We start from the raw sequence: 16,190 nt of genomic DNA, 5'->3' as shown, positions 1-16,190 counted from the left end.
AAAAATCCTGCATGAACAGGACTGCAGTTTAAAAGACCAGTAACAGAGTCAGGAGACATTCAGGATCCACAACATACCAATGTACACAAAACAAAAAAGTTTTCAAAAGATTTAGTATTATAAATATATCATCTTTGTCACAAAACACTTCAGTTGGGAAACAAAGCTTGACATTCTGGGAATAAAACTGTGCATTTTCTCATCAAATGGTTTCTAGAAGTTCAGGCTCCCAGTCTAAGGCACAACGATTTATGTCTCTCCATGGGGTTATTACTAATTTTTTTAAAAAACAAATGAAAGCAGCAATGATTTTCTTCAAAGGACAAACTTGAATCATTATGCAATTACAAAATGAATCACACCTGGAATACCAGTCCTTAATTTGTTGACCTGTCTTCATATACGTGGCGATTGCATAAGTACATTATTGCAGTTCCTACAATACCGTTAAAACCACTGTTACTACTATTAATTCATTCTTTAGGGTTGCCAGATATTTAAAAACGAAGTCCAGCGGTGACTGACCTTTCATGGTGCTAGAAAAGCAAACCAAGAAGAGACCGTTTTAAGGCAATGTTCGACTGCAGCTGCATCACAATCTATCTGCTGTAAGAAGAAAGCGGACGATCCCAAAAACACAACAAAGGAAAAAAGAATCTGTCCAATGACTTAATAAAAAATTTAAGAGTCTCTGTTATCTCCTTATTATTATAATTTCCACTCGGACTCCACCTGGCAGAGTCCAGGTGGAAATTATAATAATAAAGAGATTATAGAGACTCTTAAATTTTTTATTAAGCCATTGGGCAGATTCTTTTTTCCTTTGTTGCATCACAATCTATCACCATCTCCCACCACCTTTGCATTTAGTGGAACCTTTTGCCATTGGTGTTTATGGCATGACTCGCCATCTCTGTCCACAGTTTTATAGCAGTAGCCAGACACTGCCAAAAAGGAAAGGAGGAAGTGCAATGAACATCTGAGTATTCGAGAAGAAAAGTCAGATACAATATTATCTTCCAAGCAAACCCAAGTCCATTTTTTGATGACTTATTTTCATTATTCATTCAATTACCAGCAAAGTTTATAATGTCTGTATGGAAATTTTTGGTCATGACAACTCAGACATTAAAAATCAAATATAGTCTCTTTCTCTCTATAAACATGTAAATTGGTATATTAGCAAAATCTTTTTAAAAAGGAGAGGAAGGTATTTGTCCATATATGAAGTACTGGATGGCCCTGGAGACACAACCTGAACAGGGGGTGTGAATGTGAACTGTCAGAGTTAATTGAGGCAGTGTGGAAGGGGAATGAGGCTTGCACAAAAGGAAGTGCAAAGGACAGGTCCATCTCAGTCAAACTCTGATAAAGAGCATGGCCTTCGAAATTCTTGTCCACGTTCATGGATCCACTTGTTGGATACTGCAAAACAAAACAAAAAAATCCCAAAACTGAAGGTTATGCTCAACTTAAATTCAATCAACATTTATCAGCAAGCCTTTCACTTAAAGATTGTTTAGGTACTGGAAAGATTATTTAAAAAGGAGTTGGTTTTTAGAACCCACTTTTCACTGCCTGAAGAAGTCTCTTAGTGGCTTATACTTGCCTTCCTTTCCTCGCCCCACAACACCCTGTGAGGTAGGTGAGGCTGAGAGAGCTCTGAGAGAACAGCACTATCAGGACTGTGACTAACTCAAGGTCACAGAGCTGGCTGCATGTGGAGAAGGGGAATCAAGCCCGGCTCTCCAGATTAAAATCCTATAGCTGGCTATAGCTTGAACTTGATATGATAAATCTCCTCATTCCAAGATGTGTGAATCAATTCAGCATCTATAAATAATCTATGTTTTCAGTGACACTGGGCAACCTTCACCAGCCCACATTGAATGACGCAGTATCTCACAAGCACAGGGCTTACTAGCCATGCTTTTTATCTCTCCCTCCCCATTTCATTTTAGGTATTATACTGCAAAATTTCTCTTTCTATTACTAATTTCGTTTGGGGAAGAAAATAAGGCTGCACTGATAAGTAGGAGGAAAAAAGGGAGGAAGCAGCTGCATGGGCAAGTAGTTTATGTTGTGTCTGCGGACATTTAGAAACCATGACAGAATAGAGATCGTAAACCTGTGTCTGGGAATCACCGGTTCCCACCTTGCAGCCAATCAGTGAACGGACTTAAGGTCCAATCATGGGCCTCCATTAACGGCCAACTGTGCGTCTTGGTAGAAGTTATGAATGTGTATATAAGTTGCCCAGTTCTGCTTATCCGCGTTCATTATCTTTGGTTCCAGAAAAGCTGTTGGTTATTGGAGCCAAGTGTCCATGTCTTCCTGAACTCACTGATTTAATATTTTATTTGACCTGTTAGATCCCAAAGCGTTTTGCAATTAACTTCATCAGGAATATCAGTCAGAAACGTTTCTAACTCCCACCCTGCACAAATAGGGCCCAGGGCTACTTGTCCAGAGTGGGCATTAAGAGAAGTTTTTGACTTAGATGCCCTAGTTTATCGCAAAACGTGTTGGGATCTAAAAGGTTAAATAAACCACTCCCTTTTTCCCCCCTCCTATTGCTTTTGAGTGACTTTTATTTTTATTACATGACATTCAGAAACATACTTAATAATGCCTCAGCTGGGATTCCTCTGTCAAATCTCAAGTTTCATATCACAGAACTGAAGAAGCTTAAGAGAACGTAGGGCAGGGGTAATCAAAACTGCGGCCCTCCAGATGTCCATGGACTACAATTCCCATGAGCCCCTGCCAGCATTGTTGGCAGGGGCTCATGGGAATTGTAGTCCATGGACATCTGGAGGGCTGCAGTTTGACTACCCCTGAGGTAGGGAATACATACCCCATTTGTTTCCGACTAGTACCGGGCAAGCAGCATGCCTTGTGCTGTAGTCTCCTTCACCACTTGGGAAAAGATTGTACCAAAATACAGCCGTCCCCTGGCAAAACACAAAGAAGTCACAACTTATTCTTTCTCGTCTCACTTTTCACTTCTTCAAATGCACAGCCAGCAAAGGCAAGATGCTCTATGGACAACAGCCAAAGGGGAGTTGGAAAAAACATCTACTGTGGCTTCCACGTGCTTCTGAATGCTATGTTCCCCTCCCTTTATGGCACTAAAACAGGGAGAACAACTCTGGAAGCTTTCAGTGTTAATACAGAGATACTGAAATCTTACTAGTGCCTTATTTCATTTCCAGTCATTCTGTACATTTCAACCCTACAAGTCACAAGGCACCCTGCATTCAGCCCGTACTGATTACCGCCCAGCCCATATCTTCATCGGGGGAAACGGTCATGCAGCTTTGTATGACAAGGGTTTCTGTGCTACATAACCCACGAATTCTATAATTTATTTATTTATTTATATTTATATTTATATACCACCCTACCCCGAAGGCTCAGAGCGGTTTACAGGGAACAGGAAACAGATACATATAGCATGAGGAACACATGTAACAACAGCAACAGTACAACAACAATAACACCAAAATGATAACAGTAATAACATGAACTGCAAAGGAGCCTCAGCTCAACTCCCACCGGGACCCAGGGCACCAGGCAGACTACTGGCGGTTATAATAGGAGTGGGGGGGGGGGGCTGAGGGCCAATTGGAAGCGATGGTCCAGGTCAACCTCAACCAAATACCTGGAGAAGGAGCTCCCTTTTGCAGGCCCTGCGGAACTCTTTAGGTTCCGTCAGGGCCCTGATCTCCTCTGGGAGCTCATTCCACCAGGTGGGGGCCCGAATGGAGAAAGCTCTGGCCCTGGTTGAGGTTAAGTGGGCTTCCTTGGGGCCAGGGACCACCAGGAGGTTGGAGGTAGTCGAGCGCAAGGCTCTTTGAGGGGTGTAGGCGGAGAGGTGATCCCTCAGGCATACTGGGCCCAGACTGCGTATGGCCTTAAAGGTGATAACCAAAACCTTAAGCCTGATCTGGAATTCAACTGGGAGCCAGCGCAGCTGCTGAAGGATGGGCTGGATGTGGGACCACCGAGGTGTTGCTGTGAGGACCCTGGTAGCTGCGTTCTGGACCAATTGCAGTTTCCGGATCAAGGATAAGGGTAGGCCAGGGTAGAGCGAGTTACAGAAGTCCAGCCTAGAGGTGACCATCGCGTGGATCACTGTGGTGAGGTGTTCCGGGGCCAAGTAGGGCGCTAGTAGTTTGGCTTGGCGAAGGTGGTATGCCAGCCGTGCTACCATCGTGATCTGAGTCTCCATAGAGAGGGAGCCATTGAGTATCACTCCCAGGTTTCTGGCAGAGTGGGCCACTGTTAACTGCACTCCATCCAGATTGGGTAGGCATGCTTCCTCGCTTGGACTTTTCCTGTCCTGCCACAGGAACTCAGTCTTTGAAGGCTCTGCTTGAGCCACCCCGTTACCGCTTCCAAGCAGCTAGCTAATGTTTCTGGGGGAGAGTCAGGGTGGCCATACATCCCTCTGACCCCGGCATCGGCGAGGCGGTGAGCTAAAAGCGCATGATCTACTGTGTCGAACGCTGCTGAGAGATCTAATAATATATGCAGCGCCTACCCGCCCCGGTCCAGCTGGCGACGGAGGTCGTCCATCAGGGCGACTAGCACTGTCTCTACCCCATGGCCAGGCCAGAAACCAGACTGGGATGGGTCTAGGACCGAAGCTTCTTCCAAGTATGCTGACATTTGGTCCATGACCGCTTTTTCAAGCAATTTCCCCAGAAATGCTAAGTGTGAGACGGGGTGATAGCTGGATGGCTGTTGTGGATCCAGAGAAGATTTTTTAAGTAGTGGGTGAACAACTGTCTCTTTTAGTCCTTCCGGAAATTCTCCTGTTGAAAGGGAGAGGTTGATTATCTCCCGGAGGGGGGCTATTATATCGGATGTTTTTAGTAGCCATGATGGACATGGATCTAGAAAGCAAGGGGTTGACTTTGCTGTCTTTAGCAACTTGTCCACTTCGGTCAGCGTGAGTCGTCTGAAGTTACTCAGTGAACTCTCCAAAGGCGGCCAAGGGGCCTCTAGTTCATTTTCTGTATCTAAACTAGGAGGGAGGTCGTGGCGGAGTGTCGAGATTTTATCTGCAAAGTGACTCGCAAAGGCCTCACAGCTGATGTCCAATTGGCTATTATTTTGGCGCCCTTCCTCTAGGGCGGTAAGAGATCTAACTATCCTAAATAATTGCGCTGGGCGTGAGTTTGCAGATGAGATTTCAGTCGAGTAGAATTTGCATTTTACTGACTACACCGCCATCTCATAGGCTCTTAACTGCATTCTATATGATGCTCTCGCCACTTCGTCACGAGTCTTCCTCCAGACTCGCTCTAGTCATCTCAGCTCTCATTTCTTCTCACGGAGTTCCTCAGTGTACCAAGGAGCCCACTTGCAACGGGGGGCAGAGAGGACATCTGGAAACTATCTCATCGATGGCTGCCAGCATTCTGTTGTGCCAGTCACTGATCAAGCTATCTAGAGAAGTGCCGGAAGGCATTGGGTCCTGCAGAGCGGGGGTCGTCACCCCCGGTCTGCGGCCCACTACCGGGCCGCAAAAACCGCAGTAACGGGCTGCCACGCCTGCCTCTCTCCCCCCCCCCCGCAGCAAGAAGCTCACCAGGCCTGCTCACGGCCCGGCTAGCTTTTTGCTGCAAGACGGAGGGGGGGGGAGAGGCAGGCACGGCCACCAGCATGCCAGCGGACACAAACGTGCATGCACAGAGCTGCCGGCTCTTCCCCACCCCCGGAGGCAGTCCTCAACTCTAAAAAGGTTGGGGACCACTACCGTAGAGCATTCAGGAATCCTATTGGATCCATAAGTCTCCGCGGGCGAGCTAAAATCTGCTCAGCGCCCAACTGAGGAGGGGGCGGCAGCCTTAGCTGGGCCTTCAGGGCGTAGTCGTCTGACCATGGCACAGCTGTGGCCGAAACCAGATCCACATTCAGCCCTGCACCGAAAATGAGATCAAGGGTGTGGCCTGCTTGATGGGTGGGACCAACAACAAACTGTGAGAGCCCCAGTTTTGCCATGGCTGACACTAGGTCCAGCCCATTCCCAAAGGGTGGCAGTTCAGCATGGATATTAAAGTCACCCAGAATTAGGAGTCTGGGAAACTGTAGCTCCCAGGCCGGTGCCTCCTCCAGTAGGGCTGGCGGGGCATCTGGAGGTGCATTGGGCGTGCGGTACACCAGCCAGATGGCCATGCTCTTGGTTGAGTCCCACTCGAGGCCAACACATTCAATTTCTGAGATTGACGGTGCAGGGAGAGCCCTAAAGGAGTAATTCTCTTGTATCAGGGTAGCCACCCTTCCTCCCCGCCCCGCAGTCCGAGACTGATGAAGGACAGAGAACCCAGGTGTGGTTAGTTCTTTAAGGGCAACTGTTTTGCCATCGCTGACCCAGGTCTCCGTTCACGCATTCCAGGTCGACGTTGTTAGCTGCAAAGTAGTATTGCAGAGTGTGGGTTTTGTTCTTGATCGACCTGGCATTGCACAACATCAGTGTCGGAGGCGGGTTGTACACCTTTGCCTCCACCCTAGTAATCCGAGGGATGGGACAGAGGCGGGAAGGGTCCTGAGGGTGCCTGTGTCTCGGGTCCCTTGTCTTTTCCCACGTCCTCCTCCCAGAATGCCAGCTCTCCTCTACCTGTTAGAAACTTTTGTAGCATTTCATGTGAGTTTCAAAAAGTATTATGCAGACTAGTTTTTCAAGAAGAAATAGTATACAATTCTACTTACTTTCCTGGGCCAAACACTAGCTCCTACTTCAGGAAATACAGTTGCTCCCCCTGCAGCCACGTCGCTCATCTGCAAAAGGGAAGAGGTGATCCATAAGGTAGCCAAAGTGTGGCCACGATTGAATAATAATCCCAGAAAGATTATTGGTACTACTGAAAAACAGTCTGCTGAGTATTTCCAAGCACAGGCCACTGTAGCACAGTTTATAGAAATTGCATTCTCTTTACTGCTGCAATTTTGAAAATGAAGGCAGACCAAAGACACACAAGAACTAAATTCATACTTCCTCCTGCCCTGATTTCAGAGGGTAGCCATGCTGATCTTCAGTAGAACAGCTAAATTTGAGTCCAACAAGATTTTGGGGGTATCAACTTTTGAAAGTCAAGCTCCATTTACCAGATCATCTGGTGAAAAAGTTTTGACTCTCAAAAGCTCACATCTCAAAAATCTCTTTTGGTCGCTCTGGTGCTCAAATCTAGCCATTCTCCCTGAGCTGTACAGCTTCTTGGGTCAATTTATTTTCTTTTTAAAAATTCTAAAGAACCAGGGTGCCATAAATAAAAACTGGCACACAATGTAAAGGGCCTTAAAATTCACCAATCATTCTACACCACAACATCCAGCAAGAAAATCCATCTTACTTACATAGAATAGCCATGTAGCAATTCTGTTGCCTGTGCCAAGTTCTTTAAAGGCATCTGGTTCATCTTTCTAAATATAAACAAAACCAAAACCAAAACTTAGCACGACCAACAAAAACAACATGAAGTCTGACTATACAAGCGATACGCACATTCATAGAAAAAATCATTTTCAGGACTTACGGAATAGAAAGCAAAGAATTAGAAGATGTTATGTGGAAAAAGAATCAAAAGTTTTCTGCATTAAATCAAATGATCAGTCATTTCAGCATTTGAGCAGGACAATGTTCTTGAAACACCAAGTATGCTTCTGGTGCCTATTCAGATTTTACTAAATGGAGAGAAATAACAAGCCTGGTATTATACTGAGCTGACCCCACTAGGATGCTACATCTGGAAACCCGCATTCTTTCCTAAGAATGTCAAATAAATGGAATATATGGATCAACTCTACTGATGGAGAAGCAGGTATAAATGAGACCCAAGACCCTTTTTCCAGGTTGAGATTTCTTCTGCACAATATTTGAATAGGCCTCTGCACTTGGAGTCTACACAAAACAGAAAATCTTAACTCATACAGAAGCTGGAACACTCTTTTTCTGTCCCGGCAACAGCCTGGTGTAATGAGCTTCCACAGAGGTACGAGCTCTCACAGAGCTTTCTAGGTTCCGGAGGGCTTGTAAGACGGAGTCTTCCACCAGGCATTTGGTTGTGGCCAAGGAGGATCATTACCGTCAGAAATGATCACCCAGCTGGACTCCTACTCCCACTGTCATGCACCTGGCACTCCATTCATCTACTCAGCGTCCAGGCACAACAGGGGAATTTGCTGGAGTGTTATTATTGTCGGAGTGACTATTAACAACAAGGATTTTAGAGGATATAGTTTTAATAGTTACCAATTGTATGGGTTTTACATCAATTGCTTGAGATGCACTGAGACCTTTCAGAGAGGGGTGGCCTATAAGGCAATCAATCAATCAATGGGAGTGTTCTCCACTTAATCCTGAAATTAAATATTCTACTGAATTTGATCTGCCTCTGCATTTCAGCATATTAACAATTCCTAAATTGAAATGGTCATCTATGATTGCACTCTGCAATGTACACCCAACAGCTCAGATGTTCTCCAAATACTTCCAAACCAATGTTATTGTGATTGCCAAATGGTGGAACTTGACTCATTATCTCTCACGTTTTCTTTTTTGTCCAAAATATGAAACAGAGATGATTTTTTGAGAAAAGGCTGAAATATCCGTCCTTCTCAGACACTGCAATATTTAAGACTGTTTTTGAGCAACTTATGTCATAACTGTGTTGTGGATGTGGCTAGCTTTTGTTTTACATCTTTTTATATTCCTGAATTTTTAGGTTTATGGCTTAAACCTTAATAAACTGAATACATGATTGTCCCCTCTAAACTAACAGTTATAAGTTAAAAGGAGATTTCTTAATGGAGAGTTCTTTCCATAGATCACTGCAAGACCATGATTTTACTTTCCGGTGGCTTGCATTTAACTTCCTCAAGCCCGTTCTACTCAGCTGAGGATACACCCAAGTTTCAATTCTGCAACAACAGTACTGCCTGAACAATCTGGTTTCCTTTCACTACTAAGTGCAACCCTAAACAGTATTACTGCCTTCTAAACACATGGAAACGCATGAAGTGGCAATGCCCTCATAATCAAGATGAGCCAGCCATCACTGTTTATAGATTTTCTGAACTACATGGACACGTGAAGCTGCCTTCTACTGAATCAGGCCATTGGTACATCACAGTCAGTATTGTCTATTCAGACCAGCAGTAGCTTTCCAGGGTACCAGGCTGAGATTATTCCCATCACGTCCTACCTGATCCTTTCAACTAGAGATGCCGGAGATTGAACCTCGGACCTTCTGTATGCCAAGCAGATGCTCTGCCAGTGAGCCACAGCCCCTTCCCAAATGGCACAAGCTCCCGAGGCACAAGGATTCTCTGATGCTGAAACACCATCTCATTCATAAGCAGACCAGAGGACACAAGGAAACCACACAACAGCAGATGTTCCTGGCCAGCAACCATAGCTTAAGACAACTGAAAACGTATCTTTGCAGCATAAACTATCCATGCCAAGGCCAACAATATGTTTTCTTAAAAGGACATCCATTTTTTAATCCCTAGAATTACAAGTGAAACTTTTTCCTACTGGTCAAGCCTAATTGTTTTCACATGGACATGTTTGAAAAACCTCCAAGTGCCTTGCATACATGATAGTATGGAATACAACTTTTGTGCATTAAAGCATTGCAGACACTGTATTCATGCAAACGGATAAAAATTGTTAATAATTTGCAGCATTCATGGAGTCCAGCTAGAATTTAAAAAAAAAAAAAAAACTACGGAGAAATAGTACCAAAGGGGAGGGGACCCATGATCTTATGTTGTGTTAATTGAAGATTAGTGAAATAATGCACAAGTGCCCTGTAAACCACCATCTGAGTTCAATGGCCTTATTCCTTGCAGCCTTGCACTGAAAAATGTCAGGTGCATCATCCAGAAATAAATGCAAGCAGATAGTGAGAAACGCTGAGAGTGTGGCATTTCAAGATCATCTGGATCTTTTACCTGGGCAGCGACTTAAAACAGATTTACCCATTTTTGTAGTTTCTGAGATTTCATAGACTCTCAAAGGCTATCTTATCTTCTCTGGGGGAACAAAGAAGCTAAACCCCATTCTAAGTGGTGGATAGTACCACGTAAAGTTATTTGATCATCACCATAAATGTACTAGCGGCATTATTTTGCAACTCAGTTTTTACTGAATGACACCTTTTAGCCTTTAATTAACAGCATTCTCAATGTAGCATTTTGTTGGCCGTTTCTTGCTATACTCTTTAGATTCACTGTTCAAATGGTGGTTTAGAAAGACGTTATCCATTCGTACAGATTAGAAGACTTAGCAGTCTGAATTTCAACACGAACACTAAACCAGTCATTTGTGCCACAGGCTGAAAAGTACAGGCTTTTTGTTCACCCATCTCTTTACTTGCCCGAGCAAAGTCATAATGGGGCTCATATTGTCCTGCCACTCCATAATTTGCTACCTGGAAGAAAGAAACACAGCACATGTGAGGCTGCAAAGGCGGGACAGAGAAAGACTTACCCTTCCGAAATCAAAATGAGGCTCGTATTGGCCCCCTACGCCGTAGTTGGCTACCTACGGTGGAAGAAGCACAAATATACAATAAACCACCCAGGAGAGAAGCAAGTCTTTGCCTTCACATACAGTGAAGTTTTGCCAGCAGGACATGGCGTCACTTAAGACAGCGCCATGCTTTTTCACCGCACTGCCGATTTGAGCCGAGCTGAGCAAGTCCAGCAGAAAGCTAAGCCGACAGCTGGCCTCCAGTCGCAGCTGGCCATGCAGGCACACTGTTAAAAGTCTACTATTACAGACCCCATTTTCAGATTTAACATTTACGAAATATCCTCTTGTGTTACTTTCACTCCCCAAGAAACTCTGAACAGCGTTTCTTTGCTGGCTTTTGAGTACATGCCGAATTATCGGAGGGAACAAGTGGCAAGAAATGAAAAGCCACTTTGCAAGAGGGGATTGTGGGCAGAGAAGCAGCAGTGTGGGCAGATCAGTCTTTTCCTTGCTGGCCACTGCTGGGGCCCAAGAGCCCCCATGTGAATTTCCACATCACCATCATCAACAAAAAGTCACGGAGGGGATGTAATAAGCGACAACAAAACAGAAAAGTCAGAATGTAACTCCTGCCCTGCTTCTCCACTCACTATTCCTTCCCAAAGCTCATCCTGAACTGACACTCCTGCCACCTTCTCTTTTCTCAAGAGCATAAAATGCTACGTCCTGAAATTTCTGAATAGTAGGATATTTAAGAAAAAGAACTGGGGTTTTGTAGCCAGCTTTTTACTACCCAAAGGAGTCCCAAAGCGCCTTACAATCGCCTACCCTTCCTCTCCCCACAGCAGACAGCCTGTGAGGTAAGGTGAGGCTGAGAGAGCTCTGGAAGGACTGTGACTGTCTGTATTTGGAAGAGTGGGGAATCAAACCCAGTTCTCCAGATTAGACTGCTGTTCTTAACCACTATACCAGGCTGGCTTTCAAGAAAACAGTCTCAGCACCTTCTGAAGACTTTTCTGGAAAAGTCTATAAAAGCACACACCATAATCAAACTAAGTCTTTAAGGTGCCGCAAAACTGTCAATGAGAAAGAAATCCAAACCTCAAGGAGATGTTGCACCTGTAAGTGTGAGGAACTTGGGCCATTTTAAAACTTCCCTTACAGGGGACAAAGTTAGCTTGGCCGGTCCTGCTTTTACTTGTATCTTGCAACTTACCTGCAGCTCTTCTGCTGTGGAGACATCCAGTCCTGTTAAGTCTTGTATTCTTGTATTTATGCGAGCCACTGTAGGATTTTCATATCCAGAAAGCCAGGCACTAAATATGAAAAGAGACGTTCTTCTTCAACATCATGCTCCAATAATAATGTACCAAAAATGAACAATATACAAGCAAACAGCCAAAAAGTAGCAACTGATAGTTTCACCACCATTTTTTCAGAGTTCCCAAACATGGTGCCCACAGTGCCTGCTGGTTTACTTCCTGGCACCTAATTGCTTCTTCCCCAAAGCAAGGAGCCTGCCATGGCATTCCTCTACTTCAGGAGAGTAGGAAGTGTTTCAAAAGAATTTGGGGCATATCACTTTTCTTTGGCAGGGAGCCCCCCCCCTTGGAAACAGCTGCCTTCATTGTAACAGAATGATATACCATTATGATTGGTCCCACCCAATCCCATGGCATTAATTTTGCTGGGGCACCTGCTAGCCAAAGTGTAAGGTTTGGGTTCCCGGACTGATAACAATTTTCCACTGGTCAGTTTATACATTTTGCACAGCACTCCTGAAATGTTCAACGCAATCTTCTTTGACTTGGGTACAACAAGAATTGCATTCAGCAGTATCACGTAACCAAGAAGGATGCACGTGGCGTCACACAATGCAACAATCCACTTCAGCCTCCCCTCCTTTTGTGACCTGCTATAATTACAGGCATGAAGACATGAAGCTGCCTTACACTAAATTGGACCACTGGTCCATTAAATCCTGCAATTTCTATTCGGATTGGTAATGGCCCTCCAGGGTCTTAGACAGAGGTCTTTCACATCACCTACAGCTTATTCGTCTTTTAACTGCAGATGCTGGGAATTGAAGGTGGTTCTTCTACTTCCTCCCACTGAGGCGCAGCCCCTCAGCACAAGCAAGCCCAATACGATTGCACCGATAAAATATTCTGCAGCTGACTGATGCTTTAGGAAGACTTTTTCCCAAGCCATTTCTATCTCTGATTTCCTTAACTCCTCAGAGTTTTTATCCCGGACAGAGCCGGCCCTCACTCCTCCCCAACAGCCCTTACTCAATTATTTAGTCTGTGGCGACCCGCACCGCGGGACGGTTTAAAGATATGTCTTTGTGAACTACAAATGGGTTTGAGGGGTTTGATTGGCTGGTTTGGCAGGGAGTTATCATGTGGCTGTGTTTGGATGCTATGACACAGTTTACTAATGTAACAAGATTAACTTTTGCTTTCATATCCCTACTGTTATGATGCTCAGTTCTTAGTCTGACGAAGAGCACTTGCACTCAAAAGCTCACGCCTTGAATAAATCTTTGTTGGGCTTAAAGGTGCTACTGGACTCTGATTTTATTGTGCTACTTCAGACCAACTTGGCTACTCATTTGAATCTGATCATACTCGTACCCGTCATGTACAAGACACCACTTTGCTTCCTCTCACTCATAGGATGTGCCTGAACCCTAAATAGATGATTTAGATGCTGATCCTGTCTGCAAAAATAAAGAATCCACTCTATGCCAAGCAAGCAGTCAGAATTTCTTCCTCTGCACTGAAGAGCTGATAGGAACAACTAGATAAAGCACACTGAGGGCGATTCCACACCAGCAGCACCATTCCAGGCTGCATGCTCCACAACATATGGATTCCCCAGGGGGGACACATTTCAGTGCCAGATCATCGCAAAGCCATCCAGGGCATTTTTGTCCCCTGCAGGCATCCGTAGGGCGGGGGCAGGCCCTGTTGGCTTCAACATCACCAGAAGGGGCTTCTGGAGTCTGATCCATGCCAAGCCCAGGAGAACGGTGGCCTGGCAGCAACATCATATGGACACAGGGATTTGCCCTGCCTCCATATGGCTGCCCTTTCGGTCTTTTCTGCCTGTGCAGAATCAGCCTGGAAGACATACAAACAACTGAAACTAGAAAGCTGGAGTAAGGAATTCAGCCTTCTTTCTGATCAAGCTCTTTATAACTTCTGATGAGGCCACTATTTCACTACTACCACTTTTCAATCCAACCTGTATTTTTTATTCTAGTAGCTATTCTCCAAACATATGTACACGCTTTCCATTTCACAGTTCCCTTTTTGTTGCTAAAATTATCTGTCCAGGCTTCTATTTGCATTGGCGTACAAGCATGATCCAAAAACAGCATTTCTCAACAAGGAAAAGTGGCACTGGTTGGGAGTTATGCAGGAGCAAGGGCAAAAGAATCCATGAGGAGTATGTTGGCAATCCTATTCCTTTGCTATTAAAAATGTACATTTGCCTGATGGTCAGCAGCCGTAGTAACACCAATGATCATTTCCCATTTTCTGTGTGCCTTTAAAATGTATGTGCAATCAAAACTAGAAGTTTGAAAACTTGAGTAACCATCAAGGGCCACAAATCACTTGTAGAAATACATCAGACTGACAAATTCCAAAGGTCAAAACCACATCTTCCCTGCTTTCCTTGTGTGGGTGTGTATAAACACACACACCCTTTCCAAACTACTGCAATGAATCTCAGTCGGAAGCACTGCCACTGATTACAGAATCTCAGAGGGGTAGGGAGAAAGAAGAACTGAGTATGTAATAAAAAATCAGGACATTTAGGGGGTTAACTGCCATACAGAGCCATTGTTAGTAGAAGATAAGCAGATTAAAAAAAAAGATTTCTCATATAAACAGACCAAAAGAAAACCATCTTTCGTTATTTGATTATTTGAAGCAAAATGCCATGGCACCAGACTCTCATGAATACTGAAATGAAGATCACAATGAGCTAAATATAATTAAGAAGCTGTAAGTATTCCATGCATACATTTAATGCACACTGCACAGATTAGACTTCAAGCAAATCCATGACACTCTATGACTAACAAGACCTATTTAGTTTACGTATGAATAGATTTGTTCTGTTCCTTATACTGAAGTCAGTAAATTATGGGTCCATCTAATATTTTGACTCTTTACAACACTGAAATCCAGTTTTCATAGATCCCATGGCAATGAGGACAGTATCTTGCTAAGGAAGCCAGACTAATCCATACAGGAGCAATCCCTTTCTCTCCTTCCCCTCCCCACTCCCACCTAGGTGTGTTCAGCATATGAAAAGGGCAGTCACTGGAAATCATGCTTAAGTCAGCACTGAAGAATCCACACAGGGATGGAACCATACAAATGGGTTGACCGTGAGAAGATCTCTTAGCAATCAGACCATGCTCAATTTCCAAACGTATGCACCTGAAAGAAAACATAGTACGGAACCTAGAGAGTTGTGGATGGCAAGAATCCTTAGTCAATATTTTAAAAATCCTCACTGGAGATAAATGCCTTGGTCAGGATGCCCGAGGTCCAAATTTCCCTGGGCAGACAGCAACTCCACTTTCCCCAGAGACAGCCAGAAGCCATGGGAAGGAAAAGGACATTGCAGATTGCCTGACCGCTTCAGAGGAAAAGGATGCCAAACCACTGGTCCCAAGAGAGCAAAAGCCATTGCAGAAACCCAGGGAGAAGTACTCCCACCAGGGCAGAAATCTGGCTAACTGACAAACAGCTGGGTGGGCAGGGAAAATGAGCATTGGTGAGTAGGAAAAGTTAGTCATGTCCTACCAGGAGCAATGGAGCCAGCAGAAACGAGTCTTGGGAGGGATGGAGGGAGGGATCAGAAGCCAGATGCCACATGATAGGGCAGGCAAGGTTGGGTAGGGGACAGGAGCCAATGGAAAAAACCTCAACCGTTCCCCACCTGACTTCTTTGGTGGAAGCAGCAGGTAAAGGGAGTGGGAACAAGGACCCAGGGGGGTTGGACCCCAGGGAATGAGTGGGGTAGAGGAGTCTCCCATTAAAATCATAGGCTAGGGGTCAGGACCAGGAACCATGGGGCTCCCCCTCAGGCTACACGGTCACATCTAGTATACCCCCACCCTGGGGGGGGGGGGTGGACGGCTACGGGGATGTCTGTTTATTTGTTATGGGATGGAGTTTTTATGATGCTTCAGGTTGTTAGCTCCTTCATCTCTGCAGGAACTGGATTTACTGAGAACCATTATATTGAACAGTAAATCTTTTTTCATATTTTATGTTAAAGCACCTTGAGAATTTCCTCAGTCAGAAAGAAAATTAAGAACCCTGTTTAAATAGGCACGGTATGTTTGATCTTTTCCCTCTCCAAGGCGTCAGACTTAGCTGAGCCAAGTAGGAGGATATAGGCTTCATTTGTGAAAAGCTTTTGATTCAGACTCCTCATTAGATGCTTCCTTTTGTTTCCTTATGTACACCTTGAACCTAGCAGGGGTAGTCAAACTGCGGCCCTCCAGATGTCCATGGACTACAATTCCATGGATTATAGTCCATGGACATCTGGAGGGCCGCAGTTTGACTACCCCTGAGAAAGAGTAATGGGAGGGGAGATGTTGGAAAACATTGCACTGCCTTTCCCAGGAAGACCACATGTCAACACTTTTAATTTCAGCTCAAAGATCGGG

General features: G+C 44.7%; 1 protein-coding gene across 4 annotated transcripts in view; it reads right to left on the bottom strand.

The window, feature by feature from the left end:
* Positions 1 to 95: 95 nt before the first annotated feature.
* P4HA1 (prolyl 4-hydroxylase subunit alpha 1) overlaps positions 96 to 16,190 on the bottom strand; it is a 42,768-nt gene continuing 26,673 nt past the window's right edge. For 2 of the 4 annotated variants that reach the window (XM_077350434.1, XM_077350433.1), the window contains exons 10-15: positions 11,706 to 11,805; positions 10,505 to 10,558; positions 7,366 to 7,431; positions 6,721 to 6,789; positions 2,858 to 2,954; positions 96 to 1,425 (exon numbers count right to left, since the gene is read on the bottom strand). In XM_077350434.1, coding sequence (XP_077206549.1) covers positions 1,355 to 1,425; positions 2,858 to 2,954; positions 6,721 to 6,789; positions 7,366 to 7,431; positions 10,505 to 10,558; positions 11,706 to 11,805 — 457 coding nt within the window. In that variant the 3' untranslated portion in view covers positions 96 to 1,354. Of the gene's footprint in view, positions 1,426 to 2,857; positions 2,955 to 6,720; positions 6,790 to 7,365; positions 7,432 to 7,454; positions 10,446 to 10,504; positions 10,559 to 11,705; positions 11,806 to 16,190 lie in introns of those variants that run through there. The other 2 variants (XM_077350436.1, XM_077350435.1) reach the window with 2 other exon arrangements.

This window comes from Paroedura picta, chromosome 8, assembly GCF_049243985.1.
Source record: "Paroedura picta isolate Pp20150507F chromosome 8, Ppicta_v3.0, whole genome shotgun sequence".
In the NCBI taxonomy this organism is placed as follows: Eukaryota; Metazoa; Chordata; class Lepidosauria; order Squamata; family Gekkonidae; genus Paroedura; species Paroedura picta.
The sequence above is the reverse complement of the archived record's forward strand: the minus strand, read 5'-3'. Positions and strand labels throughout refer to the sequence as shown.